Raw genomic sequence first — 15,675 nt, forward strand, 5'->3', positions numbered from 1 at the left:
AAACCTCTCAAAAAAAAAAAAAAAAAAAAAAAGACCTTCCAGGGTTCTCTGGGCCCAGAAGTGCTCCTCACCCTACACGTCCCGTCCTAATGTTTACAGATGGCGAAGTGAACTCCCACAGGGAGGAGGAAGTGACCTGTGCAAGTTGTCAGTGCCATGCTCTAAGCCCCAGCCAAGTTGGGCTGGCCCATCCTCCAACCAGGCTGTGTCACTCTTACACCACACAGCAGCCTGACATACGAGGAGCCTCTGACACTGCCTGCTGGCAAGGAGTGAATAGTCACATTTTCCCCCTTCAGTTTCCAGTGCCAGGCCACCTCCTCCAGGAAGTCCTCCTTGTCTGCCTCCTCAGGTTCCTAGGTCTCTGAGGTTAAGCCACACAATTCAGCCCTGTTTCTGCTCTCTCCAGTTGCTCCATTTGTTGGGGGTCCACCTCTGTTTAACCACCAATGGAGGCTGGAGTACCCTTAAGTCTATACTCCTGCTTGTACCCCCACCACTGACAATGGAGTCCAGGACCTGGCTGGGCTCGCAAGGGTACTTATTGACCAGGCCCGGAAACCCCTTGGCACCCGGAACAGAGGTAAGTGCTGTCTAGTCTCTCATCCTGCCAGTCAGTCCTTCTTCTGGTCTGGCTTTGAGCCCCTCTGCTGGAGCCAAAGCTTTCTCCCTTCTGTTCTCTAACAGAGCATCCCAAGGGCAGAGTTTAAACCTTATCGCGCCTCCTCTGTCCCAGCCCAGCAGTTCCCTCGGGACATCCCCACCTCCTGACTAGTGACACCCGCTCCACCACCCGGCCTGATGACCCAGAGCCTCGGCCTGGACAGGCACGCTGAGCTCCCCTGGTCTCCTAAGAGCCCGCCATGTGTCCCAGCTCCACCTCATCTCACGCATCCTCTTACCCCACAGCCTGGGTTTCTATCCCATTTGTGAAGGCTGTGTGAGGTGGGGCGGAAACCACCCAGGCACCTGTTAGGGCCTCTGGAGGAGGTGACTGCCTCGGCCTGGCACAGTCAGAGGTTTCCAGAGGGGAGTCCTGATTGACGCCTTGCAGGATCAATAGGAAGTTGCCAAGCAGAGAAAGGAAGAGAGCTATTCTAAGCAAAAGGGACGGGAGCATAAGGCCCCAGTGCAGGAAAGGACATGGCCAGTGGGGACAGGAGAGCTCAGCAGGTACAGAGTCACCCAGAGAAGTTCGGGGACTCGCCCATCACCTGCAGGGCCCGCCAGCTCATGCAGGTCGCGTGGCCCTGTCCAAAGCCTCCCTGGGCCTCCGTTGCATTTTGATTTGCATGAGTGAGTCAGCCCTGGGTCCGGGAAGCCTTCACGGTCCTAATCCCTTCCACACCCAGCTCTGGAGTCCTCCTTGCCAGGATGCCTGCCCTGATTGCACTGCCTGCTCCCCCTCCACGCAGAGCTTTGGTCCAGGCTCAAGGAGACCAAGCCCTGCAGGGAGCAGGAGGGGAGGAAGGTGGGCCAGAGCCCAGAGTCAGACTTAGCCTTTCTGTCCCCCACCAGCTCCTCCCCTGCACAGCTCCACGCCATCCCTCTCTGGCTGGGCCCTGGGCCCCCAGCGTAGGCAGGTGGGCAGGGACGCCAGTGTCCACACCTCAGGAAACCCCTCAGAGCCCAGAACAGGAAGCAAGAATACACAGAGCCAGCTTTGCCGGCACGCAGGGGTCTACAGACCACACCCTACCCTTACCACAAAGCACACCTCGCCGGCCACTCACCTCCACAGCCGCAAACAGCTCCTCCCCAACCCCAACAGCCACATAGCTCACGGCCCCTCCACACACAGCCTTCAGGCCTCAGGCTGCCCCCAACAACCCAACCGCACAACTCCCAGCACCCCAGGATGCCCGATGCCTCCCTGCCGCCCCCTCCCCGACCCAATCACCTATGGGCAGGGCCACCTCGGTCTGCAGCCCTCCTGGGCGTTCTCAGGACTCCGCGAACTCAGGCGAGAGGCCTTGGAGCTGCTTCCGGTAGATATGAGGAACTAGGTGGGGGCTGGGTTCCCAGCCCAGAAGGTGCAGAAGTGGCCACCCTGGCCCCTGCAGAAGCTCCGATCCCACCAGGCAGGCAGCCCTCCTGGGCGACTCACTGATCCCTAAGCAGAGAAGCCAGTTCCTGTCAGAATGGCGGCGATAGCCTCCTGGCTTCAAGAGAGAGCCTCCTGGTTCCAAGAGAGCATACCTAGGGCCTGCTGCCGGGCTGCAGCCCTGTTCCCCATCCTGTAATTCTCCCTGCCCCTCCTACCTTGGTGTGGCCATCTTCGGTGGTCCCTGGAGTACTGGGGCACAAGGGCTGAGCCGGGGTCCCAGGACCTCGTGAAATAAGAGCCTCCTCAGCTACCTAGAGGGGGCCAGGAGCCAGTAGGCACTTCCCCAGACTCCAGGCCTCAGCCACCAGAACCCAGGGCACTAGGCAAGCCTAGGTCCCAGTTGTGGTTCTCCACTTCTGGTCTGAAGTGTCAGACCAATCACGTCACACTGACCCTCTGTTTCTTCCTCCTCAAAGTGGTGGCTCTCAGCAGTTAAGGTACTAGACTCCCACATGGCCGACCATGGATCCAGTCCTGGACCTGGTGGCCTGCTTTCTCACTTTCCTTCTCTGTCTCTCTGGTCAAATTAAATAATAATAGTAATAATAATAATTCATAAAAATTAAAATAATTCTTTGGAAAAAAAAGGTGGCTCCTAGATGACCATGATACGTCACCACAGTTGGACTGGAGACCAGACTCACTCCTCTGCTCATACCTCCCAGTCCCAAGGTTATGGCAGGCCCCGACCATAGTGGCTCCAGTCTAGACCCCGTTTGCCATGAGGTTGTAAGTCCCTAGCTCACCTAAGGGTCTACAGACTGGCTAACCAAACAAGGTCTCCCCTGCACAGGCCAAAGGCAGAGTGCAGTCCTCAGACTTCAAAACAGAAAATGACAGAAGCCAATCCGCAAACCCAAGCCTCCAAGGTCCTGCCAACCCCAGCCCCCCGATCCCCGATTCCGCCTCCTGCCTCCCGCTACATCCCTGCTTGTCCCATACAAGGCAGAGTCCCTGCCCTTACCCTCCACTCCCCTAACCTGGATCCTCCTTTCCCTCTCCTTATTTCTCACCCTCCAGGCCTGGGCTCAGGCCCTTCCTCCCATCCCACGGGTGACACAACCAATCCCACACCTAGGGACACCTGGGGCCTTCCACCAGGAGCACTAGTGGCCTGAACTCTGCTGGCCTGGCCCCTCAGTCACCAACATGTCCTAAGGGACTGGGGAATTATGGGGCACCTCCCCCACAAAGGCACAGAGAGCTCGGTGTTAGGCAGGGGGAGGCCTGAGGGGCCAAAGGATGACACCAGGTAGAGACTCCTTTGAAACCTCAGCCCGCAAGGGGAGCCAGAGCAAGGGGAGCCAGAGTGGCTCTGAGCACAGCAGGAGGCAGAAACAGGAAGGGCCCGCTGACCACAGGAGGGTGGGAGTGTGCAGGGCTGACCACAGGATCACAGGCAGTGGGGTGGACACGCCCCAGGGCCCAGGAGGCAGAGAAGGCTGCCAGGCTGGCTCCCCTGAGTTGACCTGCCCACTGAGGAGGAGGCACTCAGGAGGCTCCTTTGCACTCCAGAACTAGTGGCCTGGAGGAACAGGGCCCCAGGCCTGCTCTCTCCCTACGTGACCCTGGAACAGAGAAGTCAGGAGCTTGGCACCTGAAAGAGGAAGATGCCATGTTGTCGGGGGAGGTAACCAGGAGGGCAGGGCAGGGGCTGGAAGGGAGCGAGGGAGTCACGGAGACAACTCTGTAGACTTTGGCCACCAATGTATTGTGTGACAGCCTCCCCCACCATGTAGGCAGCGGACAGACAGGAAAGACTCACTGTCTTCTTCCCTCTCTGATCAGCCTCCAGCAGGGCTGCAGGAAACTCCTAACCCACTCACCTGATCCAGCCTGCCTCGGAAAGCACCAAAAGGCGGTGCTGTGGAGGACTTAGGCCCACCTGATGCACACCCTACCACGCGCACTGCCTCATGCCGCCCTCAGGACAATCTAGAAAGCAGCTGGTTGGAGCCCAGTTTACAACTGGGAAACTGAGTCCCAGGGAGGTGAAGTAACTTGCTCAAGACCATCTGGAACTCCAAATCTGAACCAAAGGCTGCCTGTCCCCCACCCCCGCCCGACTCCAACTACTCCAAGGGGAAAGTGAGGAGACAGGCAGGGCCCCGAGAGGACACAGGTCAGCAGCAGGAGGAGGTTGGGTACAGATTGAGATGGCCTGAAAGGCCAGCTTAGACATCTGTCCTGACTGTCCAGACAACAGGAGGCCAGAGAGTAGAGGATGCTTCAGGACACACAGGGCCAGGCGGGCGCAGACAGGACCCCTAGCTCTGAGACTTGGGAACACCCACCACAGCTCTGGGTAACGTGGGGTTAGGAGAGCTCCAGCTGGCAGGCATGTGAGGGATACATACATCTCCTCCGAACAGATCCCCAGCAACTTCCCGCCTCTCTCTGAGGAAAAGCCAGGCTGGCATGTAGGCCCCTGGTAGTGCAGCCTGCCCCTGCTGCCCTGCCTCCTGGGGGTCTCTGCGACACACACCCTGTGCCCCACCTCAGGGCTGGGCGCTTGAGCTGCCTCTGCCTGGGATGCTCTGGCCCAGACACCTGCCTGACATGCTCCCACACTTTTCCCAGCGCCTTCTCAAGGCAAAGCCTAAGTCCCCCACCAGTCTGCCCCGCACCCTGTTCCATCTCCCAGCATCGCTATGGCTGCCGGAGACTGTACTGCGTATTTACTCAGGCGTTAGTCTCCTGAACTGGGACACAGGCCCCGTCTGCACAGCTGTATTCCCAGAGGCTCCAACAGTCCCCGGGAAACGCACAGCAAACCTCCGCGAGATGAGAACAGACAGCTACGAATGCCTGGCTGGCAGCAGGTGCTTATCAGGGGAGCTGCCAGTATCCTCCTAAGTCCCCCTCCTCTGCCTCACTCCTTTCCCAGGAAGCCTTCCCAGCACTGTGGAAGGGCTGGCAGGGGCACGGAGCGGTGGGCTGGTGCACTGTCTGCCGAAGCCTGGCCTGAGAACACAGGAGGTCATGACAGGGCCACCTAGGGAGATGGGCAGGGGATGGGTGTGTCAAGTCTGGACCAGAGGTCTCGGAATTTAAGATTTGACCAGGAGGCTCCTTGGCACCCTCTGCAGCTGGGCCTGTCCCATCTTTTGACCTCTGAGGCTGCCCCAGCCACTTCCTAGTAGGCCAGATAAGCACTGCTGGGGGAGCTATTACCCCACAGGGGAAGTGCTGGCTCCTCGTGCTGCCCACCACACGACCACTCCCTGGAGCAGGTCAGCCCAGCCCAGACTCCCAGAAGGCTCTGAGCCCAACTAACCCTCTGAGGCAGGTGCTGCCTCCCCATGACTGTCTATCTGTCCCATGGCTCCTCATTCCCCAGTGGCACTCAAGGGCCTCTGCCCACAGGCACCTGCCCCTTGTCCGCTTGCCCATGGCATTCCTCTCCACCACCAGACCTTTGCTGACACTGTTCCCTCTGCCTGGAACGTCTCCCTCGACCCACCTGCACACTCAGCTGCAGCTGCTTCAGGAAGCACACTGATTCTCACAGTCAGACCAGAGGCCACATCTGGGGCTATGTCTGACACAGCCACATTCTCACCCCACCCCTCATCCTGCCTGAGTGTTCTCCTAGGAGGCAGGACCAGGGTCTGATGGCCTGGTGTCCCAGAAGGGCCCACAGTAAATTCCTATGGACGGAATGAACACTCCCCAGTTTTGCAAAGGGACAGCAAGTGGCAGAGGCTTGTGACACTGTAAGTTAGTGGCTGAGGCATGGCTAGCTCTGGCCTCCAGCTTCCCACTCCACCTAGCGCAACTGAGTCACAGCTCTGCCCTTCTGCCTTGCAGTGCCCAGCTCTGCCTTCTCCCAGCACTCCCCGTTTTTAGGCATTGAGAACCACCTAGCCCAGGGACCAGTAGATGGCATAATGGTTACGTCACTGGACTCCCACATGGCCAGCTGCAGTTCGAGTCCTGGACCTGGAGGCCTGAAACTCAAGCTGAGCATGTGTGCATGCATGCCCAAAATCCCGAGAGGAGAATGGAGGAGAAGGGACTGCGGCATGGCTATCCTCCCTGGAGAGTGATTTCTCACTTTCTGTCTCTCTGTCTCTGTGATGAGCACACACACCCTATCACAAAAATCTCTAAACAAACAACAAACACCTAGTTCCTACTTCCAGAAGAGAAAAAAGGAATCCCAGAGGGCTGTGTGCTAGGACCACACAGCAGGTCAGCACCAGGACGCAGGCCTCTGCCCAGCCTGTGCTAGGCCTTTCCAGTAGGCTGTTCCTTGAAAGAACCAGGGATGGGGGCAGAACCTCAGAGGTACTAGAGCAACCAACCACACACACACACACACACACACACACACCCCAACCAAGTGGGCTCAGCTAGCTCTGCACTGAGAAATGTGGGTTTTCAGGCCATGGGCGCAGAGGCACAGGACTGCCCTGGTTCATGTCCTGGAACAGAAACTGGAAGAGAACCATGCGACATGCCTGGACCTGCAGACTCTAGAGACCTAGCATGTCCATCTTTATAGCTGACAGAGCCAGGAGGAGGGACAGCCTCATTCTGAAGGGAAGTCAGGCCTTTAGCCAAGTCACCCCTTCACCAAGCAAGGGAAACCCCACCTCAAAGCTGTCTTGTCATCTGGGAAAGTGTCAGTCTTCAGCCCTGTCCCTCAGGGGGTTCCTTTTCTCCTCACGGGGCCCAGGGTGACCCACAAAGTAACTCGCCGGAATGAAAGTCCTCCCTACAGAGACTCAGAGGCCAAGACTCAAGGAGGGAAAGCCTTTCCTGGCTCGCACATCCAAGGGTACAGACTGGACCTGCTACCTGACCCAGTGGGACATCAATGCTGACTACACCTATAGAAGTCCCCCACCAGAGGGATGGAGTGCACACTTGCAAGAGAAAGTTGCTCCCCTGCAGGGAATAGGTCTTCTCGCCCAAGGGGCAGCTCTGGTCCCCTGCCTAGGGCCCTTTGGTGCAGCTTCTGTGCCCATCAACCCAAATGGGCACCGGAAAGAGGTGGGAAGGCATTAAGAAATACACCAAGGCCTTTAGCCAAGGCCCAGATTCTGGTACCCTAAGGCAGAGCAGTGTCTTCCCCTCAGCCTCCCTGACTCAGTTTCTCCCACCACTCTCGTGGACCTGGCACTAACCCTTCAACGCTTGACCTGGGTCTGCTGAGCTGCATTCCATGCTGACCCCAATGCCTGGCAGTGTGACCCCGACCTTGCTCTGTGACCCAGGCAGCCACCAGCCCTCATCAAGCCTCTCAAGCCCACCCTGGTGACCACAGAGAGCCCCACTATGACCTACCAGTAATGCGGAAGGGCCCAGTCCCTGCCTCTTCCCACCTCTGCCGCCTAGTTGCTAGGACTTGGTTCTCGGACTTCCTGAATAGCGAGCAGCTGGGTGGGTGTGCTGAGAGCTCAAGGTGGGGAGAGACCCTGCAGAGACCACCCAGAGCCTAGAGGCTGGCCAGGCTCTGACCCACCAAGCAGTCCTGAGACACTCTCTAGGCCTCATCGGTCTGTGCCAGCCTGGCTGAGGAGTGACCCAGAGACCAGCCATAACTCGGGGTGGCCAGGCCCAGCCCTAGGTTTTGCAAGCTCATGGAACATAGAATTTCAGAAATCCAGAGGCTGGGAGTCATGGGCACACAAAACCTTAGAAACCTCAGGCCCCTGATGCCTCAAATCTGAGACTCAGGATTTTAAAATCCTGGCAGGCCAATGTGGGGAGAAGGGAGTAGAGGCGGGTGGGATACCCCCACACACACACCTCATCTCTGACCAGTTTGGTTGGCTCCTGTCTTTCCTATCCACAGCTGGGGGCTGGTGGGCCTGGGAGGTCCCAGGAGCAGCTTCTTCTGCCTTTCCCTGAAGCGCCAGAGAAGCGGAGTCCAATGAAGAGACATGCTAAGCCAAAGGTCTATCACTGAGGTGGAGGCCAGGAACAGACCCCAACCAAGTCCCTGACTCCAGACAAACACCCAGCCACCAATATTACAGTGAAGAGAGGAGAAGAGGGCCAGCAGGTGGCGTGGTGGTTAAAGGCGCTAGATTCCCACATGGCTGACTGCAGTTCAAGTAATGGACCTGGTGGCTTGCTTTCTCCTTTCCCCTTCTCTCTCTCTCTGGTAAAAAATTTAAAATAACAACAAATGAAATTAAATAAATAATTATTTATTTAAAAATAAGAAAAAAGAGAGAGGGGAGGAGAGGAAGGGTTGCCCAGGGGCAGGGCACTGCCCTCCAGGGCAGCAGAGAAGCTGGCAGGGGAGACCCAGGCACCTTGAGGCCCTGCTGCTGCTCTCCTTACCCTGGAGACTAACACGCCCAGCACTGGTCTGGCCTAGGGAGCTGGACGGGCCAGGCTGCCCCAAGCCCTCTGGTATAGCTCTGGTCCCCGCTCTGGGAATGGAGACAGCGAGTGGCCCTAAGAGATACCAACTGTCCTCTCCTGCCCCCTTGCTTCTGCTGCCAGAAGCCACAGGCACCTACAAGGCATGACTCTTGGTTTGGCTGGGGAGATTTGGACCCTCTGCCAAGGCAGCGTAGGCACTGTCTGAAGGAACCTCAGGGCTTTGGGGGCCCCTGGGCAGGCCCCAGCAGGGCAGTAGCGCACAGGCCTCAAGCCCCCTGGCACTCCAGCCCTAGCTCTCTTTCCTAGGCTGAAGATCACAGCCAAGTCACTCACCTACTGACTCAGCCTCCTCATCAGCAAAGCGGGTCAGAGAGAACCACTGTACTAAATAAAAGCCAGGGCACGTGGGCCTAGGCAAGAGCAGGAACCAGACTTACCGGAGGTGTTCCTCCCAGGGCTGGATCCCTGAGGGCCCAGAAGCCTGGCCTGGGAGCAAGACACCTGCAGACATCCCCGCTATTGGGATGGGAGTTTCCAGGGTAGGACTGAGTCTGGATCCCTCTGTCTGCAATGCCTCCCAGGGCCAGAGTTCTCCCACGGAACAACGGAAATAGACTCCCAGCTATTCTACACAACGGATGATCGTGGGCACGTTCCTTACCCTCGCCGGGGCTCAGCTCCCTCGTCTAAAAAATGGGAATGGTGCTACCCAATGAGATGATTATTGAGGATTAACTGAAGTCAGAACACAGAGTCCGAGCACACTGCCTGGCACAGAGTAAGCTTCCAAGAAACAACCCACTGGGCCCACTATTAGCACTACTGGATAAGAATTCACAGCTACTAAATACTACTTGGTCACTACACTGGGCACTTAACTCCACACTTCTTTCAGCATTGACTGTCCCAGTGGCCGAGGACAGATATCCTAATTACAGGGCTGTTTTTTCCCTTCAGAACTACGGCCCAAAGGAAGAGAGACACACAGACCGACCACGCACTGCCCTCTACACTGTCCCTGACATCACAGGTCAGCTGCCTCTTTGTCCTCCCCAGAGCCCTGGTTGGAATGTACAGGTCTGGAGGCCTGACCCGGAGGGGGGCAGGTGGACCAGATGGCCTCTCTGATAAGCACCACAATCAGGGCACAGTCAGCAGCAGGCCCCGAGCTTTATGGGGCATGCACATTGCATGTCTGGCCTCCCCCCCATATGCTTCTGCTGCTCAGACCCCTAGAGCACCCACCCTTAGCACTCTTAGGCCTGAAAGAGGAAGCAGGGACAGAAGGTAGGCAAGGGGTACCAGCCCTCCCACTTTGCCCTAGGTCTGTGCAGGGTGGTGGAAGGACTGAGTCCAACCTGACTGAGACCAGAGGAAGGACGCTGCTCCTGAGGAAGGGCCAGGGCTGCTTAGCCGGGGTCACACTCTGCTCAAGGCCCCTTGGCCACCAATTGCCACCAGGTTTCATTGCCACCACCCAAAGGCACGTCCCTCTGAGCCAGACCCCGGGCTGAGCTCAAGGAATGAGGTCAGGCTGGAGGAGGCAAAGGAAGGCAAATGAATACCTGGGTCCTGAACCTGCCTCTAACACTTACCCACTCTGCTCTCAGGCAAGTTACTTAATCTCCCCATGCCTCAGTTTCCTTCTCTGTCACATAGTACCTAACCTCTAGGGCTGCTGGCAGGATTAAATTCGTTGATACAGGAAGTGTCTCCAACAGTGTTACAACAAGTTTGCTGCCCTGCCTACTCAGCTCTCGCTGAGGCTGGTGCTGGAGGGTGATCCTGGTCTCATGTGATAGGACATTAAACAGAGTCACGGACATGCACACAGCAGGCTCTAAGTCAAAGAGAGCTCCCTGCCTCACCTTCCCCAAGAGGGCCCACATGAGAGGCAAAGTTGGTCCTGAAACCCCGAACAGGGCTTCCTGTGTGATCCTGGACTATCTCCGGCCCTTAGCCTCAGTGTCCCCATCTATTAATGAAGCTTTCTGGGCCAAGCAGTCTCTGAGTGTCTGGGGCCATATTTACTCCAGCCTCCCCCTCGTCCTGTTCCTTCCTTCCTTCCTTCCCCCTTTCCAACTGAAATCTTACTGCACCCCCTTCTGATGTGACAGAACTCTTAGGAGTCCAAAGCAGGGTGGAAGGGACTGCTGGTAGGCAAGGGATACCAGACCTCAAACAGCCCAGGGCCAGTCCAGGTCCCCAAGGGTTAAGACCCACAGCGAGGGGCGGGGGGCCAGGGTCAGCGCTGGACAGACGGGCCTGGAGCCCGGGTTCTGCTCCCTTCCCCCACCCTGGGAACAGAGGCCACTTGTTTGGGCATTGGCGGCTGGCTTTGAGCTCAGCCAAGGGAGAGCGGGGAGGGAAGGGGAGAGGGCCCCAGAGGGTGGAGGGGGCTCCCTTCCCTCTCACTGATGCGCTAGGCCTGGTCCATCACTAGGCTCCATACTCTGAGAGGTCCCCACCCCTCAGGACTGTCCCCTTCCCCTGGGTCTCCCTTGTACCATCTCTCTTTGGAGCATGAGGCCAGGGCTCATCACTCCACCCTGCAGATGGGAAAATGGAAGTTCTAAGGAGTTTGGGGACTTGCAGAGTCACACAATGGTTGGTGGCTGCCCAGGGACTCCAAGCCCCTATTCCCAGTTAGTCCCATGGCTCTGCAGGTCCCTCCCCAGAGAGCCCCAAGAAGACCGTTCCTAGGCTGGGCAGGATGGAGAGGGAGATCAGCAGCCCACTTCTGAAATCCTAAGTCCCAAAGAACCTAGAGGTGGGGCCAGATGGTGGCATGGTGGTTAAGGCAACCGGATCACACATGGCCAAATTAGTGGTTTGGGTCCTGAGTGGTTCAAGTCCTGGACCCAGCAACTTACAAAACACATCAAGTGGGCCAACAGGTGTCGTGGTGGTTGAGAACACTGGACTTCCACATGGCCAACCCCGGTTCGGGTCCTGGACCTGGCGACTTGCGCGTGCGCTCTCTCTCTCTCTCTCTCTCTCTCTCTCTCTCTTGCTCTCGCTCTCTCTCTCACTCTGTTCCTCTCTGGTCAAATTTAAAAATAAGTAAAAATAAATAAATAAAGTTAAATAATTATTTAAAAGAGAAAAAGCACACTGGTCATGTGTGGATCTCCCAAGAGAATGGAGAAGGGACTGCAGCCTGGTCATCCCCCCAGGGAATGCTTTCTTACTCCCTCCCCTGCAACAAGTGCACACACTCTATAGCCAATTTTAAAATATATGCATATAAGAACCTGAAGGTATAGATGGGGAGAAAACTTCTGGAGGGTGGGGGAGAACAACCAACCTGTACAAAAGGCTAAGTGGGAAAGCCCAGCTAGAGCCCAGGTCGGGGGGGCCTGGATACCCAAATGAAGCCTGGTGGCAATCCGGGCCCTGAGGGGCCTCTGGTCCCCTCTTCCTTACCAGCCATCAGTACTCTGCCTGGAGTACCCTCCTCCTACCCTACTCCAGTGAGCAAGCGGCCAACGGGGAGGCAGGATTCCCAGGCCAGGGTCAGGACAATCCCCAGCCAGCCATGGGACACAGGGTGAGTTCTCTCCACAATCTCTCCTTGCTGCTCCTGAAGCGCACGGTCCCGATTCCTGACACTGCACAAGCCATGCCATCCTCCCGAGGGCCCTTATCTTCATAAAGTGCCACTTAACTGTCCAGGCTCATTCCAGTCAGCTCCTCCTCCCTGGGTCTGCTCCTGTCCACACCTGTCTTGATGGCTCTGCTGTTTCTTTCTGCTCTGTAATGATCTGGTTGGGCCGTCTCCCCAAGTCTCCGCTCTCTCAGCACAAGCGTCATGGGGGTCCCAGTCTGGGACAGTGAGACCCAGTAGTCAGGAAAAGCCTTCTCTGAGTATCCCCCACATGTCCAGCCCCAAGCCCCCAAGGCCCACCTAGTCTGGGAATCCGGGAAGGCTCCCAGAACATGAAGTTTGGGGCTAGGAAGTGCATATACAGCAGCCTTACTGTGAACGCCTGACCTGAGTTCCCTGCAGCAAGCCAGTCCTGGAGATCAGCGGCCAAATACCCACGCGTACCCCAGGCTGGAAACGGATGATCCCTCCAGCTAAGCGCCAGATCAGCCTGACCTCATTCAGCGAACACACCTACCTCCTTTTCCAGCAACTGGGGCAGGTAGGGGCTCTTGGGAGGCCATGCTCTCATTTACCACGGGGGAACTGAGGCGCAGAGACCGGAAGTAGCCTGCCCACTGTCACTGGGGCCCCAGGTCGAGGGCAGAGGGGCATACGGATCTGCAGAACTGCAAGGGTCTTGGCGGTCAATGAGGTCGGAGCCTCATCACTTCATAGATGGGACAACCAAGGCCCTCGAGGGCGGGTTAGCGCTGGAGTCCGGGCGCCTTCAAGTCCCTGGACTAAGTAAAAGCCCCGTGTCCCGCCACTTCACCTTCCTCCCTACCGCCCTTGGCCCGACCGCCACCACCAGGCAGGCAGACAGACCAGACGTCCTGGGGAAGTAAGCGCGGGGAGTGGATTTGCCGCGCGGCCTCGGCGTTCCCTTCAGCGAAATGGGGAAACTGCAGGCCACAGCTGGAGAAGGCTGCGGACTGGAATACCCTGGCGGTCGCACTAACCTGTTTTGAGGGAAGACTCCACGCGGGGACCCAGGGTCCAGCAACTCGCCGCAGCTGGCGAGGCGCGCCCACCCCACCGGGCGCTTCCGCCTGCCCCACGTGACGCCCGGGGGGAGGGCAGGGCGGGGAAGGGGCAGGGCCCCGCCCCCTGCCCGGCCCCGCCCCCAACCTTGTCCGCTGACTTGGCCGGTGTCGGGACCGGTCGGTCTGTGCCCCTCTCCTGCCATCCTCGCTGTTTGCAGGTCCTCCCGTGTCTCCGGAAGCTCAGGCCCACCCCCTACCCCACCCTACCCCACCCGCTTGAACCTATCGCTGAATCTCCTTGCCTCTCTCCACCTCTTTTTCAGGTGATTGTCCCTACACCGAAGGGCCCACGTCCCCCAGGGCAATAGGCGGCTGTGGAAAGCCACCACCTCCAGGAAGTCCTTCCCCACTGCATTCAAGGGTATCCCACTTCTCTCAGACTAACCCCATCCCTCAGAGGTTCGTGGTAGGGAAGAGCCTGCAGGGTCATAGCCAAGGATCCTCAGCACCCAGTTCATCGCCTAGGGAACCGGGGATTCTCGCCCATCCTCCCAGCGCACACACAGTTAAGAGCCCCAGGCTCAGCTGACATTACTGGGTCCTTTGTCCAAGGCACTTCTGGCCAGTCATGCCCCAGACTGTAGTCTCTGGGCTTCTTCTCCACATGCACCATGGGAGTATGCGGAAGAACAGCTGTCAGGAGAGTGGGCAAGGGGCTTTACCCTGAGAAGAGGACAGTGTCATTAACTTGAGCCCCTGTTACATGCCAGGCCCAGTGCTGGACAATTTATGTCTTTTATCTCAATCCTTACACTTGGCTTGAAAGCAAACATTCTCATTCCAGGTCTCAGACTAGTAACTGAGACTCCAAGACTCTAATGACTTGCCCAGAGTTACAAGGCACTATTGGGCAAAGCCAGGATTCGAACCTGCCAGTGAGTTACAGATTCTCCTGCCCATTCTCCACCAGCCTTCACCCCGTCCCTCTGGGAAACAGCTGACTCTCAGGGCCAGCAGATGGCATAGTGGTTACACATCACTGGACTCCCACATGGCTGACCCGCAGTTCGACTCCTGGACCTGGTGGCTTCAAAATCATGCCAGGCGCATGTACATGTGTGCTCAAGATCCCAGGAGGAGAAAAGAGAAAGGATTGAGGCATGGCCATCCTCCCTGGAGGACGATCTCTCACTTTCTTTCTGTCTCTGTCTCTCTCTCTGGTGAGCACATGCGCCTTAAGGCAAAAACCTCTAAAAACAAAACAACAAAAACACAGTTGATTCTGAGGGGACTGTCTTACACTGGCAGGGCTTAGGCAAGGAGCTTTCCAAGAGGGGAGAGCAGGGCCAGACCTTGGGGAGAACTTCCAGCCCCCAAACTCATAGGGCTCTCCTCTGGACCAGGCAGTAGATGGCACCTGGGAGCCACAAAGAACAGTGGGGGTTCCCTGGACCTCAGAGAAGCCAGGTGGAGCACAGGGCAGGGGATGGGGGCCCACCATTTCTGTTCACACAGTCCTGAGGTCTTCAGAGAGACCTAGTCAGGGTGTGCTTCACAGAGCCTGGCCCTCTGCCCTGCAGTCCCAGGACCCTTCCCCCACCCCTGGCCATCCTTCTCCAGGACATGCTGGCCCAGCCTCAGCTCTAAGGTCCACAGCCCTGAGGCCTGAGACCCACAAACCCTCCCCTCCCCTCCCATGATGGCAGGAGAATGTTAGCCCCCAGACCATAGGTGGGACCACAGGGGCCTTGGGAGCACACGGCTGTGAGCCCAAGGTCACACAGTGCAATCTCACCCTCTCAGCCCTGACCCAGGGTCTCCCACCAGACCAGACCTGCTCCTTCCCTTAGAGCTGTGAAGGATGCCAACCCAAAGGGCTTGGCTTGAGCAGCAAAGTGAACAAGCAGCACCGACAATGAGTAACCGTGAACAGAGACAGCAGAGGAGGAGGTGACAACACCCTCCCCCACCAGCTTACGGGAAGCTGAGAGGCCTAAAGAATCAAAGGCCTAAGGGCTCAAAGGCCAGGCGATCAATAACATTAACAACAGTAACTGCAGAGCCAGGAGACCAGGGTGGGTGTTGGTTTTCCAGCCCTGAGGTGGGAAGCAGCACAGCGATGGGCAGCTGAGGCTGTGGGATCGTTTATTTGGGCTGCGTCCAGCCAGGCCTCGGCCAGACCGGGGCCCAGCACAGTTCCCCCAGGAAGCACGGGGTTGCGGGAGGGGAGAAAGCGCAGGAGGGTCCACGCCCTGGGCTCGGCCCGCCCAGTCTCAGTCCTTGCGGCAGTGCAGTGCTCAGGTGAGCGAGGTGTCATCGTCGCTGCCCTCGCCGCCCGCGCCGCCGCCCACGCGCTCCTCGCGGCTCTCGGCCACCGAGCTCTCGTCAATGTTCTCCAGCGAGTCCGCGTGCTGCACCGACAGCTCCGACAGCGCCAGGCTCGGCAGCGGGCTCTGCTCCGGGTGCAGCCACGGCTTGAAGTGAGGCTGATGCTTCTGCTTCCACTCTGGGTACTTGACGCACGCCTTGTACATCTTCTTCATGGCCTGCGGGCCGCCGGTACTCGTCAGGGGCTTTGGGCGCGGGCGCAGGGA

At 57.9% G+C, this 15,675-nt stretch overlaps 2 protein-coding genes and 1 long non-coding RNA gene across 3 annotated transcripts in view; all 3 read right to left on the minus strand.

Moving 5' to 3' along the window:
- The window catches only part of LOC114008812 (uncharacterized), an 8,711-nt gene extending 6,871 nt beyond the window's left edge, over window positions 1-1,840 (minus strand). The window contains exon 1 of the long non-coding RNA XR_003550312.1: window positions 1,734-1,840. This is a non-coding gene — a long non-coding RNA (uncharacterized LOC114008812). The remainder of the gene's footprint in view (window positions 1-1,733) is intronic.
- ARAP1 (ArfGAP with RhoGAP domain, ankyrin repeat and PH domain 1) overlaps window positions 1-13,211 on the minus strand; it is a 57,267-nt gene extending 44,056 nt beyond the window's left edge. Inside the window, exon 1 of the mRNA XM_027774064.1 lies at window positions 13,058-13,211. The gene's annotated coding sequence lies outside the window, so the exon portion shown is untranslated. The remainder of the gene's footprint in view (window positions 1-13,057) is intronic.
- A 2,039-nt stretch (window positions 13,212-15,250) lies between these two features.
- The window catches only part of STARD10 (StAR related lipid transfer domain containing 10), a gene marked incomplete in the record, with an annotated part of 33,365 nt that continues 32,940 nt past the window's right edge, over window positions 15,251-15,675 (minus strand). Inside the window, 1 exon segment of the mRNA XM_027774065.1 lies at window positions 15,251-15,627. Coding sequence (XP_027629866.1) covers window positions 15,379-15,627 — 249 coding nt within the window.

Source organism: Tupaia chinensis, unplaced genomic scaffold (assembly GCF_000334495.1).
Source record: "Tupaia chinensis unplaced genomic scaffold, TupChi_1.0 Scaffold000047_1, whole genome shotgun sequence".
Taxonomy (NCBI): Eukaryota; Metazoa; Chordata; class Mammalia; order Scandentia; family Tupaiidae; genus Tupaia; species Tupaia belangeri.